The 21,569-nt window shown below is 36.0% G+C and overlaps 1 protein-coding gene across 1 annotated transcript; it reads right to left on the bottom strand.

Moving 5' to 3' along the window:
* Positions 1–481: 481 nt before the first annotated feature.
* On the bottom strand, positions 482–20,404 carry CHEK1 (checkpoint kinase 1). The gene is made up of 13 exons (XM_045521687.2): positions 20,269–20,404; positions 19,421–19,505; positions 17,602–17,825; positions 16,354–16,418; positions 16,191–16,260; positions 11,458–11,646; positions 10,920–11,024; positions 9,143–9,238; positions 6,207–6,315; positions 5,859–6,036; positions 5,456–5,587; positions 2,575–2,676; positions 482–1,371 (listed from the first exon to the last, which is right to left on the bottom strand). The coding sequence occupies exons 2-13, from the start codon at positions 19,483–19,485 to the stop codon at positions 1,276–1,278; spliced, it is 1,431 nt and encodes a 476-aa protein (XP_045377643.1). The 5' UTR covers positions 19,486–19,505; positions 20,269–20,404; the 3' UTR covers positions 482–1,275.
* Positions 20,405–21,569: the final 1,165 nt, after the last annotated feature.

Below are 21,569 nucleotides of genomic sequence, written 5' to 3'. Positions count from 1 at the left end.
GAGGTCAAAGCCAGAGACAACTTTGATTCTGAGAATTACTGATGGCTGGCTGACAATTCTCAAGAACAAAATTTCTTTCATATTTGAGAATGCACTGGCTCAATTCTTAGGAGCCTCCTGTAGGTTTGAATTGATTCCTCTTATGGGTATACTACAGTAACACAATTCACCAGTATATACCTTATATGATAAACTCGATAAAATTTCATGCTTTTGGCCTCAGACTAAGATAACTGACTAATTTTTATAAATTACCAAGGAAAAGGAATACAGGGTCCCAATCGAATACATTCAAAAGTTAGTATGAATTTTATCGGAAGAACAAGGTCTTACTAAAACTAATAGGTAAAAGGTCCTACGGATAGGAATAGGAACTAATAGGAATCAGATCTATTTCCATCATAGCTTCCTCACGTCTCCCCGCTCTTGCACTCCTTACCACCTGGAAGCTTAGTCACCAGTAAGTTCACAGAGTTAGCTATCCACTTTCAAAATAGAATTTATTTCTGTAATAAAGAATTAAAATATGGCTGTGAAAGTAGAAAATAATACAGAAAAATATTTAAAATGTGCAACAGTAATTCAGAGTAAAGGTAGTTAAGCACTAGAGTTCATGCTCAACTTCTACTTGACAGACCAATCCATATTTTATATATTGTTAACTACACCAGAAAAACAAAACATACAGACTTGCCATTTTAATTAATAATTATAATTCAAAAACAGGTTTATATACCTGGTCAGGCCCTTTTGAAAATATAAGTACAAATCTTAGGGATATATTTTGATGTTGGCATCACTTCATAGACTGATAAATCTACTGTCCCAAAGTCATAGGTTGTTTTTATTAACTCATTCATGCAATTAAGTCAACATGGAGGAAATATGTACTTTTTGGATGAAACTAAATGTTTTGGTAAAAATAGGACAAGAGTATCATTTTTCATTATGTTGGTAATAAAAGCTGGTAAACGCATGTATCCCCAAAGCTTGGTTTACACCAGGTGGGTCTCAAATTCAGACACTAACCGCAGGTGAAGAAATATCTAATGAATTCTATCCACCCCTTCCCCAAAGTTTTACTTACAGTTAAGATATAGGTATTATTTGTATGAAGAACATACAAAAAAGGATTGAAAAATGTTTGGCTAGAAGGAAGACAGCTCTTCAGGGACTACTGCTTGCAGTTTGCAGAGTAAGATAATCTTCTCTAGGAAGAATAATGTCCACATAGCAGCACTATATTCACCAGGAATCCCAGAGCCAGTGGATCTATCATGTGGCAGGAAGCCAAACCTTCTGGCTGCTTACAACATCACTCAGCTTCCCTTTAATCTTCAGGAAGTGTCTCTTGAATTCCAATCCATCACCCTATGTTAGGAATAATATCCAAAACTAATGTCAAAAACATGAGACCATGCCGTAAAATTAAACTTTCTTTAATGGAAAGTAGAGACAGACATCCATAATTACGTCCAGCTACAATTATCTTCAGGTCCTCTTATGAAGACAAAATATCTTGGGAGAAGAAATGGCTACATAAATATTTCTGACTTGATCTGGGGCCCAGAGAGCAGAAACAATGGCATCCTGTCTTTTTCAAGTGGTATCTTTGGACCAATGTCATTGTTTTTCATAGGCACTGGGAGTTTATAAACTAAAAATAAGCCACCCAACCACACTTAAGTCTTGCCAAAATACTGTGGCAACAAAGCCAGTGATTCAATTATCAGAAGGATTTCACTACACTAGGATCTTACTTTAATTCCCCACCAAGCATCTGGACGACAGAATTGCAGCAAATCTCTCATACAAAGAATGTGGCCTACTCTTCCGATCTCATTTAGAGCCACGTACAATCTCTCAGGAAATAGAGAAAATGCTATTTTGGTCTTATACACCAAGGGCTTTAAAACTCTAACCCCAGAACCACTAATTTCTAAAGAAAGAATTAGAAATGTGAACAAAACTCTATGTATATAAGTATTAATCATAGAGTTGCCTGTAATAGATAAAGGTTCATTAATTATAATGTGCAAACATTTTGAAAAATCATAATTTTTATGAAAAAGATATTGTATACAAATTCAACAAGAAAAAGTTTAGAATGCTACAAAATATTAAGGGTAATCAAGGGTAATTATTTTAATAGTAAAAATAATTTAGGACTACTTTTATTTTCTTATGTGTTATTTATTTATAGATTCTAAAAAAATAAAAACTTGTAATAAGGAAAATGTCATTTGAAAATACTTTGTTTTAGAAGAAAAGATAATGACAAGAACAAATGTTTATGATACTAAATTTGAAAAAAACCCTAGTTACCTTATATTTATAAATATAATGCCATTAAAAAAAATCCCCACATAAGAGTATTTCCAAATAGTACATATTATAAATAGTAGTAAGGCTACTATAATAAAATATCAAAAACCTGTATTCTCTTTGGATGATAAAATTAAGCTTGATTCTTACTTTCTTCTTTACACTTTATGGTATTTTTTAAATTTCTAAAATGAACATGTAATACTTTAGCAAAACAAAAGTTAAAAAAAAAAGTGCTATTTTACATACCTTAGAAAGCCGGAAGTCAACCAAGATCTTCTCATCCATTTCCACCAAATTCACTTTGAAAATCAGTTTATTGTTTCTTCTATCTGTTGTTGATACAGTAACCTATGAAAATAAAAATAAGATTAAGCCAGATGTGTGAGTAGAAAATACTCTAAATAAAAACTGTAATCTCAGCTGAGTGATAATACTGGGATAAAAATGTGAAAGACACTTCTGTGACAGGAGCAGTGCCAGCTGAAAATCTCACTTCTCCCAGGGTCTTCACTCTCTCTACAGGTGTGGATGTGCCCAGCCAGACCTACCTCTCAAAAGGATGCAGCTCCATTATCAGGGATTCAGTCTATGTGAACTCTTAGCAACAAAATTAATTTAGTATTTTACCAAAATACAACTGAAAGGAGAAACAACTGAAGAGAATAAAAAGAGACTGAGAGGGAAAACAACATTATTAACACACAAGAAAGAAAAAGAGGCCAGACTTGTGGGTGAAAAGCTGTAATGGTGATCAAAAGATGGCAAAGTCCTGAGAAGCTTTTGAACTCCCACTTTTAGTGTTTCAGAAGCCCAGGCAAGAAGAGTGACATGGAAAGAAAGGCCCAGCCAACAGCCAGCACCGAGGCCCCAAATATGGATAAGGCAACCAGACCACCAGCCATAGTGAAGCCGTCAAATGACTATAGCTTTTTCAGAACACTGAAAACTAACTGAAAGCTTGCAGCAACACAGGTGCATACATACAAAACAGAAGAAAACTTGTAAAAACTGAGTTTTCTCACTCTAACTACCTTATTCCCATCGCCCACTCCTCCTTAGCTCAGTAGTAGCCTTGAAAATAACAGTCCGCATTCCAGGTTCAGGAACAAATGCAGCAGAATAAACCTCATTCATAAATTGTCTTAAACTTATCTACCTCCCTGGAAGGCCTGCTCAAAACACTTGTCTTTATTTTGCCTGCCTGACTAGATAGAACTTGTGCTAAAGCTGCCACCTGGAGAACATGTATCAAAAATATTTACAGGCAAATGCTTGATTTAGCCTTTGCTTACTGAGGCAAAGGAAAACAGTTGGGGGAAATAACAGATTACCAAAAAAGGCTGAAATAAAGGGCTTGAGAGTGAGAGGTTTTGAGGGAAAAGGGCTCTGAAAATCTCTCACATATTTCTGGAAATCTAAAAGGCTATACTCATACCCAGGGCACTGTACACACTGAGGAAAGGTCTGAGAAGGCTCTAAGCTCTATTTCTTGCTGACCAGAGGTACTGCACAAACAGGAAGAGAAGGCTAAGGCAGAGCTATAAACTGCCTGGCTGGGTATTGACAGCATGCCCCAACACACACACACACACACACACACACACACACACACCCTCTGCCAATGGATAAACAAAATATAGTCTATCTATACAATGGACTAGCATTCACCCATTAAAAAAAATACAGTACTGGTAAATGCTACAACATGAATTAACCTTGAAAATAATATGCTAAGTAAAAGAAGCAAACACAAAGGGTCACATACTATATGGTTCCGTTTATATGAAATGTCCAGAACAGGTAGTCCACAGAGAGTATGTTACTCGTTGCCAGGGAATGAATGGAGGAAGAAATGAGTAATGACTGCTAATTGGTAGGAAGTTTATTTGGGGGCAATGGAATGTTCTAGAATCAAATGGTAACAGCTGCACAATCTTGTGAATATATTTAAAACCACTAAATTGTACACTTTAAAATGGTTAAAGTGATGATTTGTATATCACGTGAATTTTATCTCAATAAATCTACCTAAAAAAAAAAGAGTCAAGTATCAATCAGGTGAGAGGAAAATCAGACTGGCCTCAGATTTCTACACAGTAACATTTGCCCCTAACTTTCAAATTTGAAAGCTTACAAATTTACAGAAAAACTGGAAGAATAATACAATAAATAACCACAAACTCTTCATTGGCTATATCAAGCTAGATAAGCATATGTTTACTTATCTTTTTTTATGTGATTGTCCTTTGTTTTCTTTAGTTTTTCATTTTTTTTTTTTGCAGGGGGAGGTAATTAGGTTTATCTATTTATTTAGTTTTTTGATGGAGGTACTGGGGATTGAATCCAGGACCTCATGCATGCTAAGTATGCACTCTACCACTTGAGCTATACCCTCCCTGTTTCTTCTTTAGTTTTTAAACTAAGTTACAAATGGCATTCATTGCACTTCAACATGTGTCTCCTACAAAGACATTCTACTACAAACCATAATATCATGATCACATCAAAGAAATCTGACAATGATACAAAAACATCACCTTATATAAAACTGATATTCAAATTTTCCAAATTGTTCCAGTAATATCCTTCAAAGCTTTTTTCTCTAAATCCATAATCTAGTAAAAGGTCATGTACTGCATTATTTATCAGGTCTCTTTAGTCTCCTTCAGCACAAAATATTCCTCTCTCTTTGCTTTTCATGATATTAAGATTTTTGAAAACTCTAAAGACAGATTAAAATGTCAGTGTTGTAAATATGCTATAATAATATAAATGACAAAAACTGGTAGGTGGGAGCAGGGGAGATGAAGGAGGTATGGGATTGTTAACGGATCCATCTCTCATAGAAGGGAGTCAACCGTTAACTGTTATAATTTAAGTTATTACATAGTTTTTAAGAAAATAATGATGTGAGTCTTAACATTTTTAATAACCTTAGGGATGTCTTTTTAAAATATTATTTAAGGTAAAGAACACTTTATGTAAATTCCTTCAATTTCAATTGTTTCTTTTTTCAAATTAAACTAATTACTTTATATTTTTAAAATACACTGGTAATGATAGTTTTTTACTCAAATATTTAAATTTTTCTTCAGGAAAAGACAAAATGAAAATCAATGAAACATACCTGATTCATACAACTTTTCTTCCATTGATAGCCTAGTTTCTCACAAGTCTCTTTCAGGCATTGATAAGATTTGTCTGCATCCAATTTGGTAAAAAATCGTGTCATTCTTTTGACCAAGCGCTGCCAGGGGTTCTACAGGTTAAATAGAGGAAAGCTGCATAAATCATTGGATTTACCACCAAAAGCAGTCATATCATAGCTATTTGGTCTGAAAATTCTTTTCTCAGACTTAGGTTTCTTATATATGAAGGTCTCCCATAATTCTCTCCTCCTTGTCAAAAAAAAAAAAAAAACTATAAAGTGTTAATATATATTTCTAAGATTTATATATTTTTAAAAAGATTTTAAGACAACAAAAAATGAAGGGCTTCCATGATTTATTTGAAGAACTAAATTCCCTTACCTGTGAGGATCCTGGGGTACCAAGTAACTGACTATTCAAAAGCATATGATCAGGACATGTGGGCTGGGAAAAACTGATCCCTTGTACCAATTTATCAATGTATGCAGGGCTGGTGTCCCATAAGGAAAGTCCTGTCCGTGGTTCTGGCTGAGAACTGGAATACTTCACATTTTCTTCACTGAAGTATTAAGATATGGAGAAAAATATATCTTTAAATAAAATTCATCAGGCCTTTCTTATATCACATTACCATTCTTACACTGATATAAATTATATTCATCTTAAGAAAATAAAATATATGTATATTATTTTTCATGGGCTACTTGATCTTTTATTAATCAATCTTACCTAGAAGCACTGTTTACTGGAGAGAAGTCCAAATTGGATTGAATGTGCTTAGAGAATCCACCAGGCGACTCTGATATACCACCTGAAGTGACTCGGGGCCTCTTTGCCCCTAAAAAAATAAATAAATAAATATAAATGCTTTCAAGTTTCCTGTGGAGGTATTTTTTAATTAACCCAGTGGGCAACTTGAAGAAGTAAACCCATATCTAAATCCATTTATTTAACACAAAATACTTATATGACAAATAGTGGTTCTTCCTACATAATTTTATGAGAAATGTGATTATCAGAACTTACAGGGTAAGTTATTATGAACTTACAGGGTATCATGTTAAGGCCATAATTTTAATGGTACTATTTACGGTAAGAGAACAGTGTTCTATGAAGACTGAGAAACCCAGCTAAAGGATCAAAACTTTTCAAAATAAAAAGTAGTTTATGATAATGACAATGAACATTATGAATCTGCTCTATCCAGCGTTCTTTGTTCCCCTGGAAAAGCTTTACCAAGAATAATTATTATACAGAATATGATGCCACTATAAATTCATGGCTACTACCCTTAGCTAGATCCTCACTCAACACTTGACAGTCAGTCCTATGGTTCTCTATTCAGTTTCCTCTCCTTTTCTCCACAATGATTCTTTCAAAATTTCTATATTCCTGTCAAATTACCAAGACCACGCTCTAGCACCTCATTACTTAGCATGATACCATCTCCCATTTCATAAAGAAAATAAAGTCATTAGAAATTCCTTCAACTTGCCACCACCAAATCTGCTAACTTACACTTGCATTCCTACCCATCCTCTCCTCTCTTCCATCCTCCCATCAAACATTCATCCCTCTACTTGTACTTGAGCCCATACCCTCCTATCTCCTCAGGGATCTTGAGGTTCTTTCATTTCCTCTCTTTTAGACTTTCCTCTTCCTCGCAACTGGATTTGTCCCCAAACCATTTACCCATGCTTAAGTTTAGCCAATCTTTTTATTTATTAATCCATTCATTTAAATATTTTATTAAGCCTACTCTGTATCAGGCAGTAAGATGGAAGAAACAGCATGTTGGTATGCTGACAAGAAAGAGCCAGCATAGAGGGAAGAGTTAATAATGCAGGAGAGAGAGAAGAATTGCTAGACAATGTCCCTGCATAGAAAAGAGAACTAGGTCTATCGCACAAGAGAAAGGGCTGGTGTGTAACTGGAGCAGACTATCTACCCAGAGCAACAGGGGAGGAAGCAGACTCATGAGCATGAAGGCCGTTAGGTGGGTGAAGATGGTGGTGGGAGCTTGCGGAAGTTCCTTTGTTATTGCTTCTGTTTCCCAGCAAAATAGGAAGCACTGCCAGCAGCTGAGAGTGAGGATGGAGAAGGAGGTATTAGAAGTTAAAGAGAAAAGAAAAGGTATAAAAATGTGATTTAGGAGAGGAGGGTGGTAAAAGAAGTGGGAAAATGCATTTTGATTGCCTGGCAGAATAAAGAGCCCACTTGAGATCAGTGATCCTGAATTTAAAGCAAACACTGTTGTATATTTTTTGCCAACTGCAATCAGCCACAGAGGTTTAAGTGTAGAGTAGGTAGAAAACTGGATTAAACTTGGATTAGGTTCTGCTCAGTAAGTATGATGAGAAGAGAATGGGCAAGGAAGTTGACGACAAATGTAAAGAAGTCATTATAATGACTAATCTTGGGATTTAAAATAGTGAGGATGGAGCTCAGGACCTACGGAGGAGGCAGATAAAAGATAGTGAAAAGGTGGTAGAATTAATGGATTGCAAGTCCAGGTAGGTTCAAAGGATGGCTTGAGTCAGGGTACTAGGAGGAAACCAAAAATATATATATACACTGGTGGTCAGAGCAGTATGCCTGAAGACAAGATCAGTAGAGGGAGAGAAAGTCAAAGAAATGTGGGGTCAGGATATTAATTAGAAGGGTCATCTAAATGAATATTTAAATCACATACACACACAACACACCCCCCTCACACCTCTATGAAATAATTTTACTTAACTTCTCAAATTAAACATGTCCAAAATCAAATAGAATTTCCTCCCAAATCTGTTTTTCCTCCTGAGTTACATCCCAGTAAATGGTTCCACCATTCACAAGGTTGTTCAAACCAGAAAGGAGACATCCTTGATCCTCATTCTCCTTCATTTTCCACATGTAAACAATCACCAGTACTATCAATTCTAGATCTTAAATTCCTTTGGAATCTACCTCTTCTTTCCAATCCCATTGTCATTAACCTAGTCCAGCCTACCATCTTCTCACATCTAGGATCAAAAACAATGAAAAAAAAAAAATTGCTAGAAAGATCTTTTAAAACCAAATATACGAGCATGTCACTTGCTCGCTTAAAATCTCTCAAAAGGTTTTCCCAGTGGCCTTCAGTTAAACCCCAAGATCCTTAATGTGGTTTACAAGGTCCTGCACAACTACCTATCTCTTCAGCCTCATCTCAAATCTCTCTCCTTCTCCCCCGTCTCTATTCACTCATTTACTCAACAAACATTTACTGACATGGTCCACGCCACATTGGCCTCCTGTCAAGTTCCTCAAATGCATCACTTTCTAAACTCAAAGACATTCCAAATGCTGCTTCCATGTTCAGAATCTGACATTCATTTTGCTAGTACTCATATAGCTGGCTCCCCTTTAATTTTCAAATCTTAGATTTAATGCGATTTCCTCAGGAAGACAAGTTTTCTCTGGCACTTAAGATTTGTCAAATTCTTAGCTATAGCCTCTGACTGTCCACTTTATAATTATTAATAAATTTAAAATTTTTTTATATTTCTATTTTTTATATTAGACATTATAAACTCCATGAGGACAGAGACCACAGCTACTTTGTGTTATTGTTTTATGATACTGACTTTGCACGTTCCTTTTCTTTCACAGAGAAAAAAAAACTTGTATTTTGAGGATATTACCTTTCTTGAGTGGTTTGTTGTACCATCTATCTTTTTTGATGTCTGGGATGGTAATCCTTACTGATGGATTCTCAACTAGGATTTTATGCAGCAGAGCTGAAAACAAAACATTAAGGTATTATTTATAAAAGAGTCACGCAAATTAGAAAAGGCTATATAGCTTGTGGTGCAGAACACACATCCTCTATTGCTCTCCTTATGTCCAAATGTTATTTTGGGGGAGGAGAAAGAATAAAGTTACTAAATTACTGCTTTAATTTCATGCAGTTGTTCTTTGCTACTGTCTATATCTTAGAATATTCTTGCCAGATCTGATTCTCAGTTGTTTGAAATAAACAGAACAAGAGCCAGGTGGAAATGTCTCTCTGCACATGATGATATTTACAAGAAGATACAAAAAAACCTCTTACCCATTTTTTTTTAATAAACAGATGGGATTTTTTTTTTTTTTAATAAACCCTCTTACTCATTTCTAATACCAAGCTTCATTGTTCCAATATGTCATATTAAGTCCTCATTCACACAGTTTTGTAAGGGAAATTTACTTCCCAATAATTTTTAAAAGATGGTAATAAAAGTAACCATCACCCTAAGGTACCTTAATTATCTTGATAGAGAACCTCCTAACACCAAAATAATTTTCTGATGGACCAAAGATTTAAGTGAAAAAAAAAAAAAAAATGAAGCCATGGAAACATAGGAATTTTTTTTCTAATGCTGAGGGTAAAAAAGACCTTTTCAAACAAGACAATAAAGTCAAAAACCACTAAGGACAAGATACTAGATTTAAATAAAGATATAAAACTTCTGTATGCCAAAATAGCATAAACAAAATAAAAATACATGGCAAGTTATCAAAAATATTTGTAACAAATGTGAAGATTTAATGACAGTAATTTTTTTTAAAAAACCTCATATAAAGTAGTAAGAAAATTTCCTACCCAAAACAATCAAAAATAGACACATCCACAAAAACAGACAAAAAGCTAATAAATATATAATGGGTATACAAGGTCATTGGTACTAAACTGAAAAAAAAAAAACAAAAAAACAGTGAATATATTTCTTATAGGTAGGCCTATTAAAAAAAAAAGTTTAAATGTAAACTAATGAAACTGTGATGAAATGGTACAAAACTTCTGGAAGCAATCTGGCAAAGTAAATCATCATAATTAAAAACTGTACACATCTTTGACTCTGCAATTGCACTTTTGGAGCTTTATTTTAATTAAATAATTTAAAAGCATGTGCGAAGATTAAGTCATATGGATGATCATCATATCTCTTTCAAAAAAGTGAAAAACCACAAAAAATTCTGAATCTCTAAAAAGGTGAACTGGATAAGTATAGTAAAGCATCATAGCCTTTAAAAACAATGATGCAGACCTACAATTATAGTCATGGAAAAATGTTCACAAAGCATTAACACAAAAAAACAGGTTAAAAAATAGCATGTATAATGGGCTATCTCATTTTTTCTAAAAAACACACATACTTATAAATAATATACATTTATAACAAACATATATTTTTTTTTACTACAAAGTATAGAAGCACATATCAAAATATTAAAAGAAGCTATTTCTGAGTGCTGGGATTATCGAGTTGGACTTTTTAAATTTTTATTTATTATTTTTCTAATTTATCTACAAGGATTGTGGAGTATTTACGTAATGATTTAAAAGTTAAAAAGAAAAAAAGGTAAGGAAAAAATTCAAACAGCACCGGGCTTCATTAGTCAAGAAATCAGTACTTTAAATCAAGATAACCCAGTTACCTAGAGGAGCAGAATCGATTTTTTTCCAAGGGTTGAGGTATGTTTTTTTTTCTTTCCAATCACAATATTCCTGACAACTATCGCTAGGCTGGTCCCACGGCAACTCTAAAAAAGAAACACGTCCCAGCTTTGTGAGTGTTTGCATCATTATATAGCACAGATTTTAAGGGAAAATAATTAATGACACAAATCTATTAACAGTTTCCTCTAAATTAATTCAATATGGCTCCCAAACTAAGAATGCACAGAAATTGTAGAGACATTCCTAAGATAGACAATCCACTTCATGCTTTACTCTTTCCAAAAATGTTCACATGAATTTTAAAAGAGAGAGTTACTGTGATATTTCATTTTATAGCTATACATAGTTCATTTTCAAAAACCGTTGGGATTAAAAGTTCCACCTTAGCTATAAGTAAGTTAATATTAAAATACTATCACATAAATATGGATTCCTTTGATTTATTTCACTTATTTTGGTATAACAAATCTGGCTCTCCATAGGACAGAAATTTTATCGTGATTAAATAGCTCTCACCTCCGGCCAACATTGCAGTAAGTACTATTCCACAGGACCAAACATCAACTGGTTCTGCATGAAATTCTTTTCTCTTTAGAAGTTCTGGAGCAACATACGGTAAAGTGCCACACATCTTGTTCAATAAACGCTCACGATTATTATGTCGGAACACCGTTGCCAAGCCAAAATCAGAGATTTTGAGGTTATCTAAATCAAAGGGAAAAAAGGATGGCACTAGATAAAAATGTTTTATAAATAGATATACTTAGAAGAATTGAATTTTACTGGAAAAACCACTGGTGTTACTTAAGATTTGTAGAACTTCTCTACCTTAAAATGACCAAGAAGAAATAAAAGAAGAAGAAATAAAAGACACCATCATATAGCTAAAACTAGAAAGAGGCCTCATGGGTTCTATCAGCTTAAGACAAATATGGTCAATACGGAAACTGTATGGGCCAGGGTACAAAAAGATACTGGAGTCAAAAGGGCCTTCTAGAAAGGAGCACTCCAGACTTGGGCTGAAAGCAGAGCCACACCCTCGTCAGTTTGTGCAGAGGGTAGGAGGGAGACATCAATAATACACTGGGCACAACGATCTCAGCAGCTAACAAACCCAGCTGGCCAGAAGAAAACATGTAAAGACACAACAGAACTAAAGATCCACAAAACACCAGAACTTCTTGTCAAAGTGTTTAAGTTTAGAAAAGGAGGAGGAATTCTGTACAAAAAATAAGCCAGAAGAGCAAATTTCCACTCTAACTTCCCATCTTTAACATATGCAAACTGTAGGCAGAACTTTAACCTTAAAAACTACTTAGTGAATATCTATTGTAACTGAGTGACACTGTGCTAGCTAATGTAGGTAGATACATTACTGAAGACTAACAGTAACAACTGCCATGAAGGTTATAAAAATATAGAATGTTACAAGATCTTATAGGAAGGGAATCTAACCTAGTCTTCAGTTAGGGGAGATCCCCATTATCAGGTGTCAACTGGTACAACCTTTTTAGAAAGCAGTCTGGCAAAGTATGCCAAAATTTGAAATATGCATGCCCTTTGAAGCAGCAGTTCCCACTTCTAGGACCATATCCACAAAAATATTTCCATAAATTCAACAAACATAGGGATATTCATAACAATATTATTTATAAACAACTTCAATGTCAATCAATAAAGAAATGATTAAATCTTATAGCATACATGTAAGTAGTTGCTAAAAACAAAAAAAAAACCAAGCTGTTATCTATATGCACTGACAAGGAATCGGGTATAAATGTAAAAAAAGGCAAGTGCCATAACAAATATTTATTATAACATGACCCAATCTTTACATTGACCTGTGCACAAATTTATAGAATAGTCATCAGTGCTCTGTTTTTTTAAGCTAGAAACAATGTAAATGTCCCAAAATAGGGGATTGGTTCTTTAAAAATCAATTACATCCACCCAATATAATATGTAAGCAATGATGCTTACTTATATGACTTGGGAGGTAGCCACTGTAATTATCCTTTTAGGAGCTATATGTGGCATAATCTTTACAAACCACTGAGATTAAGAGCTCCAAGTTACCTGTAAGTAGTAATCACTGAAAATACTAATGGATGACCATAGTATTCCTTAGATTTTGTTATTTCACTATATCTGCAACATAATACTCAGAGAACTGCATATAATAAATTTTAAATTGAGGAGTGTGGTTAATTCTGAGAAAAAGAAAGGGGCACACATTTGTGAAGGGATTCACAAAAAGACTTCAACTACATTGGTAATATTTTCTTTGTTTTTTTAAAGATTATTATTGAATAGAAACAAAAGATTATTTATATAATATGTAAGATATGAAAAAATCAATATAATGAACATCTGGTCGCCTAACACTGAGTTTAAGAACATTCTGTTGCCTTTGAAATCTCCTATAAATCCTCCCCTAAATAGATTCCCTTTCCTAACTCCTTAGAAGTAACCACCATCCTGATTTTTGTTTTAATATGCCCTTTCTTTTCTTCTTTATTTTTTGTATGTTTGTATCTCTAAACAATATATTTGGTTTTATACATTTTAAACTTCATATAAATAGAACCGTGCTTGTATGAATTCTTCTGCAACTTTTTTTTTGGCTCTATTATCATTATATTCTAGAAATTCATCCCTGTCATTACTTGCACCTATCAATCATCCATTTCTTAACTTATCTATTCTACTGCTGATACATATTTGGGTTGTTTCCAGTGTTTTCTGTTATAAGCACCACTGCTGTGAACAGCATATATATATGTAATTTTTTTTAAGTCAGGTGGGTTACTGAGGTGTTTATATATATTCCGTTTATCCTCACAAACCAGGTAGATTCTCTTAATATCCCTATTTTTATAGATGAGGAAAGTGAGGCAGAGAGAGTTAAGCAACGTACCCAAGACCACACACCTACCATGAGGTGGCCTCGATTAAACCCAGGTTCAAATGACTCTAAAGCTCAGACCCTTAACACTATGCTATATGCCTTTAACACTTAGAAACATAATCCTTCCTTTCCAGAAGATTTTATGTAGCTTGAAACCTGCATTTAATCAAAATAGGACTTAATTTGAGATGAGTAATGGGAGGAATTGATTATAATTCCATCAAGGCTATTACTATTCAAAAAGTAATACACATAGGACAAAAAGGCATCTCCCAGTTTGTGCTCTCATTTCTCAGGATTCATCAACAGACCATTCTACAGTTCCTTTTCCCCATACACCAAATTTTTTCAATATCTAAAATTTTGCTATGCACCTTATGAAACAACTTGTGGAAGGCTAAGTAACGAGAGGAGGATCTTAAGTAGGTAGGTTAATAAAAAGGCATCTAAAAGATATTAACCAAAATATTAACCTTGGTTATAACGATTGGTGGGTTTCTGGTGATTTTTTACATTCTTCTTTATACTTTTTTTTTAAAATTAATTAATTAATTTATTTCTGTCTTGAGGGGAGGTAATTAGGTGTATTTATTCACTTGTTTATTTCAATGGAGATACTGGGGATTGAACCCAGGACCTCATGCATGCCAAGCACACGCTCTACCACTGAGCTATGCCCTCCCCCTCTTCTTTATACTTCTGATCTTATTTTATGATTATCTTTTATCTTTATAAAGAGGAAAAAAACAGTATTTTTAGTTTGGCAACAAAGTGTTCAGATCCCAGATATTACTAAATATTCACATCTCCATTATTATATATGCTGGCTTAATTTATCCCCTTATATGAAGGTCAATTACAGAGCTAGAAAGAGGAAGCTGATGAGAACATACCCCGGTACTTGCGATGGGGCACAATACTGCCAGAAACACTAAACCTCAGGGTTAGACAAGAAGTTAAAAGTACTTTAGTCCAACCAGCCAAGCAATGTTTAAATTCCCTTTACAATATCCCTGTTTGTGAATTAATAATCCAGCGTTTAAGTCTCATGTTATGAACCCACCGCAAAGCAACCTGTTTAGTTTCTGGACAGATCCATTAATGGGAGTCATCCTTATACTAATCCCAACTGTTTCCGTCAGCCACACATTGTGAAAAGCTGTACTTAACAAATAGTAAGTTTTCCTTAAGTTCCTCAATTATTTCTTATTCTAGCCCTTTCATCATTCTGGTCACTCTCCCATAAAAGTACTTCAGCAACTACATACATTTTACAGTCCTGTCCCAAACACCCATTATTTCCGGTGTGGCCTCACAGAGAAGTGTTGGGTGCTACCTTCCTCATTCTCACCTTAGTACCTTATTTTTCTTTCTTTCTTTCTTTCTTTTTATTGAAGTATAGTCAGCTTACAATGTTGCATCAATTTCTGGTATATAGTATAATAGTTCAGCCATACATATACGCACATATATTTGTTTTCATATTCTCTTTCATTATAGGTCACTGCAAGACATTGAATATAGTTCCCTGTGCTACACAGTATAAACTTGTTGTTTATCTATTTTATACACAGTAGTTCGTATCTGGAAATTTCACTTTAGTTTTCTAATGACCAGATCACACTGATGACTAATATGAAGCGTGTTGCCTTGCAAGTCCTTTCAGACCTGCTCTGCTGCCAAAGACATGCCATGAAACTGTACTTATTTGGTTAGTTTTTTAATCCAAATACTGGACTTTACATCTTTCCCCATTGGAAAACAACTTGTTAACTATGACCCACCTCTCTAGTTTGCTAAATTCATTCATTCAGTAACATTTTTGAAAGCCTATTTTCCAGGCACTATTCTAATACATTAAACAAAACAAAAATCATTGCGCCTCATGCAGCTGATATTTTATCACCCTTTTTTTTGATCCTGATTCTAAGTCAACATTTTCACTATCCATTCCTCTCAGTTTTTATGACATCCATAAAATATAACTGAACTCCTTGCATCTTTATCCAAGTCATAAATTAAAAAGAACAAACAGGACAAGGCTAAGGTCCAGGGTATTTCAACAGAAATGTCCCTTTATTTATTCATTAAAGAGTTGTTTAAGACAATTTGTATAGTTATTCATCCAGTGAGATACCTGTGTACCTAGATCAGATTTCTCTATCACAGCCACGACTATATCATGAAGGACTTGTGAAGTCTAAATATACTGAGCCTCCCAAATTCCCTAGGCTTTTCTGATCTTCTGTCCTGAAGTTTCAATAATGCAAAAGCCTTGACCCTGCCTCTGTACAGCTGTATTAAAATAATTCATGTAGCAGTGACAAAATGCTAAACTTACCCCTTTCATCCAATAGGAGATTTTCTGGCTTAATGTCCCTGTGAGTTATCCCAATACCATGCAGATAAACCTGTGAGAGAAGCAGAGGATGTATACCAGAATTGGGTAACTTACTTCACTAATACTAATTTTAAGTAAAAGGAAAAGAGACAGCTGTACCTACCACCCCTGCCATGAGTTGATGGAAGAACCTCTGAGCATCTTGTTCAGGCATGCCTATGTCTGGCTCTATAAGAATTAATTATGAAAGTTTAGTAGGTAAATATAATCACGCATCAACCACAAAGTCTCCTAATTCTAAAGTTAAACATTTACAAAGAGAAATCTTATGCCAACAATTAAAAGGTTCTGGAGTCCACTAATATATATAGTACTTAAAAACTCACATTTCCTCATCTAAGTGGCAAAAATAAATTAACATCACAGGAAAATCACAGAGAAATAACAAACTATTACCCAAATCAAAAATGTGAGCCATACCTTGAAAGTCCCTTCTTATTTTATACTAGCCATGATTTACTTGGTATCCTTTAAATTCTCCCCTAATTTCTTTTTTTTTTTCCGCTAATTTCTTCTAAATGCTATGCCAATATTTTTTCCACTCCTGAAATGTAATTGCCAAAGTGGAAGCCTGGGCAAATCTAAGCTGATTTCACTAAATATTTAACAACAGATTTAAACTTCATATCATTTCCCACACTACAAAGCCATGAATGCCTGTGAATTCCTTCAGGAAATAGTTTTATTAAGGAGGTTTCTTCTGTCAGTTATCTTGCTATATTTTGACCTCCCTCATTAACTTTTAATTTCTTTTATACTCAATTCTCTCCTAAGATACATACTAGAGATCCTAATCACCACTTCTTAAACTGTTACTAGCTCTAAATAATAAATTCAGATCCACAGGATATATTTTGTGTACTTCTTAGTGCTCTTCAATATCCAGACTTTGAATCTACACAGAACATTTAAGTAGCAAACACAGAATTTACTTAATAGATATAAAGTAATCCTAGAAAATTCTCAATTATTTCACTTATATAACAATATACTATTATTTTGGATCTGTAAATGTATGCAATGATTTCATGTGACTAGAACGTCTCCAAAGAAAAAAAATTGCATAGGCCTATGATATATTGCATTTATGATACTTCACCATGAGATCCCAGTTTGATTATCATTCTTAAACTCCATAAAGCAGCAATCCCAACCAAAGTCACTTATACAACTTGGGAAAAGTTGCTTTGATGACACCACATATGCATTCGGCATTTACATAAGTTGCAAAAACAAGAAAATTTACTCCATTTTCACTACTGCATAAGCAATTCTGAATGGACAATGAACAAACAGCAGGCCCAAGATTAAAAAATAAATTTAAAATAATTATTTTAAAGCTTTTCCATACCTATTCTATCAAAAAGTTCTCCCCCACTACAATATTCCAGAAATAGATACTGGATATTGCCTTCTCTCCTGTGACCATAGAATTTCACTACATTCTCATGATTTAACATTTTATTGATACAGATCTCTTTCTTAATATTTTCTGGACAGTCTATGGCACGCTTCATGTCCACAATTTTCACTGCAACTGCTTCTTCAGTTCTTCTATTCACAGCAAGTTGAACTCTAAAAAGAAAAACAGTAATAATATTCCAGACCCTTGAATTCTATTTCTTTTAAAACTTCAAAAAAATTAAATATAACTCATCCAAAACTATTTTACTATTACTTTCTCCACCTGGGAAAAACCATGGCAATGGTTTCTGCAATGTTCTCAAAAGATACTACTCCTTTCTGAAATGTGAAGTATGATAGCTAATGCTCCAAAGAAGTCATTATGCTGTACAAGCAAAAGTGATTCAATAAATGCTTGATAAAATAAATTAAACGGGGTAATAGCAATTCTAGGCCACATCACATATACACATGCTCTATTGTTTTTCTTCCAGTTGTACTGAGATATAACTGACATAAAGCACTGAAATGATTATCATTGTAAGTTCAGTGAATATCCATTATCTCTTATAGATACAAAGTTAAATAGAAGAAAATACATAATTTTCCTTGTGATGAGAACTCTTTAGTATTTTAACTTTCGTATATAACATACAGCAGTGTTAATTATATTTATCATGTTGTACATTACATCCCTAGTACTTTATCTTATAACTGGAAGTTTGCACCTTTGGCTGCCTTCATTCACTGCCCCTACCCCCACACCCTGCTTCTGGTAACCACAAATCTGATTTCTTTTTCTATAAGTTCGTTTTTGAAGTATAATGGACCTACAACACTACGTCAGTTCCTGTAACAACATAAGATTTGATATTTCTATACATTTCAAAATGATCTGCACGATAAGTCTAGTTAGGTTATGTCACCATACAAAGATGTTACATAGTTACTGACTATATTCCCCACGCTATACATTTCACGCTGGAGGCTCATTTATTTTGCCACTGTAAGTCTGTACCTGGTCATCTCCCTCATGTATTTCTCTTCTCCCCACACCATCCTCCCCTCTGGCAACTACCTGTTTGTTCTCTGAATCTGTTTCTCTTTTGTTATGTTTGTTCACTTGTTTTGTTTTTTAGATTCCACATATTAAGTGAAATCACACTTTGTCTTTGTCTGTCTGACTTATTTACCTTAACATAATACCCTTTAGGTCTATCCACGTTGTCCCAAATGGCAAGGTTTCATTCTTGCTCTATTCATTTAATTTTAACATTACCTAATATTTATTAATCCGATACTATGTATGTCTATGGCAACTGTTCTAAGTACCTACAGGGATATGTAACTATTATTGCAATTTTACAGCTGAGGAAACGGAAACACACAAGGCCATTAAGAAGCTGGCCTAAGAACACAAAACAATGACTAGTATGTGGTAGAGTGAGGATCTGAAACCAGGCAGTCTGACTCCGGAGTCTTCATTTGTTCATTTAACCACTTTGCTTAAACCACAGGAAGGAATAAGTGGGAGAAGAAACTGACTCCCTAAGTCTCTTCCAGCTCTTTAAAAATGTTTTCTAAAAATGGAGGGGTAAAAATTAATCCTTACGAAAGATTGTGTTGCTTCAGTTCCCTCAAAGTTTTGGATTTCAAATGCAAATATCTGTTTTATAAGGCGTCACTGTGTTAGAATAAACAACTCCAAAACAACAGACAGAAAACTAGAGCAACTGTGAAGGCACGGCAAAAGGACTCAAACTCACTCTCCATAGGCACCTTCTCCCAGGGTTTGCACCAAGTCCCAGTCTTCCACAAAGGGCACTGCCATGATTCCATCAAGTGCCACGGCTGTAAAAGGCAGGAACCCAGAAAAGACGGTGGGTGAGGATAAGCTTCAATCATCTGTAAAGCCACTGAGCCCTGCCTCTTGCTGTGATTCCTCAAGATAAATTACAGCTCCTGGTTTCCCCTTACGCCTCATCCATATTTTATCCAAATCTTTAAACCACAAGCAAGTATTCTAAACTCTGGCATTTCGTTGGTAAATCACATACCCACTCCTACGCAAACGGAAGGCCGAACCCTCGCCTTCCAGCCGGCAGAGGACAAGTACTAGTCGCGTTGGGGAGTTGGGGGGGCTTGTGCTTTACGGTGGGGGCCTGGGGAAGGGGGTGAGAGGTGAGGGCTTGGATCAGAGTAAGGGGAGGCCGGCTAGTGGAGCAGGAAATAATACCTACGACGACCGCAGCCCCTCCTCCCCACTCGCTCACTCCCAATTCCTACTCCCACCCCGTCCCCGAGGCCCGGAGGAGCCCGGGGCGGGGCCAAACTGCCCCCAAGAAGCGGAAGGAAGGGCTGGGTGGCACGCGGACGGCTGGGCCAAACCTTGGGGGCTCCCAGCCAGCAGGGGGGTCGTCTCTCCAGTCCCTGTACGGCAGGGACTCCTGACACCACACTCCTCCCCTCTCCGAAACCGCCCCTCCCCGGGAGTCTCTCCGATCCCCTGGGCTCGGCATCGATAGCTTTCTCTAGCCGTGCCTCTCCTAAGTCGTACAGACGCCGAACTGCGGCTCCAGGCGCCTTTCCCATTCTACCGGCCGCCCCTCCTCACCAGGCCGTCCTCTGCCCGCCACCACAGGAATCCAAATGCAGAGCTTTTCCCGCCAAAACTTGCGGCGTCATACTGTCGCAAACGCACGCTCCCGTGCCGTAAAGCAGGGAGGCGTGCATTCCCGGCCCCTCTGCTCTGCAGACTGGCTGCACCTGGAGCCGGCGCCGACGTTCCGCGCAGGTTCGGGCCGGCCGAGCCCGGGTTACTTTGGAGTCGGAGGAGAGCCTGGCTGAACCTCCGGGCCCAAACGCGGGCCCCGCCTGGCTCTCTGCCCGCCGCCCGACCGACGTCCGAGCACCTCGCCCCGCTGCCTGGCAGGGTTGGGGATCACACTCTATCAGTGTTGCTTCTGTAACTTTATAGCGCGGCCCCGATAAAACTAGAGCCAAGAAGCTAGGAACAGCTGTTGAGAACTGATCCTCTGAAGAATAAAAGGTGGTGGGAGCGAGAAGCATCCAAGACCGACCGCACAGAAGGCGGGTGGGAAGGCATCAGGATGAAGAAAGCTATTCTTTTGTAGTTTGAAGTAATGTCAGGATGACCAGTTTTGCCTTGTCTTGTCTGAACAGGCTGCAAAACAATACCTCAACCCAAACTTACTGAGTAAATGCAGCTACATAGCTTAGTTCTACCTCCTCTCTTATTGGTGTGTACGAAATGGGCAGGCAGAAGGGAAAAAGGTTGCCTTTTACGATGCAAATTTTAAAAGCAGAGTAACCAATTTTGGTGGGTAAGTAAATTGTGGGAAATGGACTAGCTGGAGAACTAATGTGAAAAAATTTAAATAGGCACCCCCCTCCCCGACAGTGAACTAGACTGGAACTCAAGGCTCAGGCAAAATCATCTCCGTCAGATTCTCAAAACTGGGCCACACACACTGAGCGTAACTAGCTCTTCATTGTAATAGTGTAAAATATGTTACACAGAAGTGCACAATTAGATTTAAAGAAGCAAAGTCAGGGATAAAAACCAAGACCAGAACATTCTTGAAATGCGTATGTGAGAAGTTTCTAACTATGGCGTCACAGCGTAGGCTTCTTGTAATAAAGTAAGTTTTCCAGATCATTTACTCCATTTTCTCTAGTTTCTGGCACTGTGTGCTGCAAACAAAGAATATGAAGAAAGGTAGAGGACCTGCACAGTTCCTTTGTGTCTGGACAGAATTAAGGGGTAGCTTAGTCTAAAAAAAAATAAGGTATACACATTTCAGGCTGAAGGGAGAAGAGGTGGACACGATAACCTCTGTTCTCTTCTAAAAGCTTACTAAAATATAGTCAATTTTAACAGTAAATATTAAATTA

Source organism: Camelus bactrianus, chromosome 33 (genome assembly GCF_048773025.1).
Source record: "Camelus bactrianus isolate YW-2024 breed Bactrian camel chromosome 33, ASM4877302v1, whole genome shotgun sequence".
Classification (NCBI taxonomy): domain Eukaryota; kingdom Metazoa; phylum Chordata; class Mammalia; order Artiodactyla; family Camelidae; genus Camelus; species Camelus bactrianus.
Note: the sequence above shows the minus strand (reverse complement) of the source record. Positions and strands in the feature narration are given on the sequence as shown.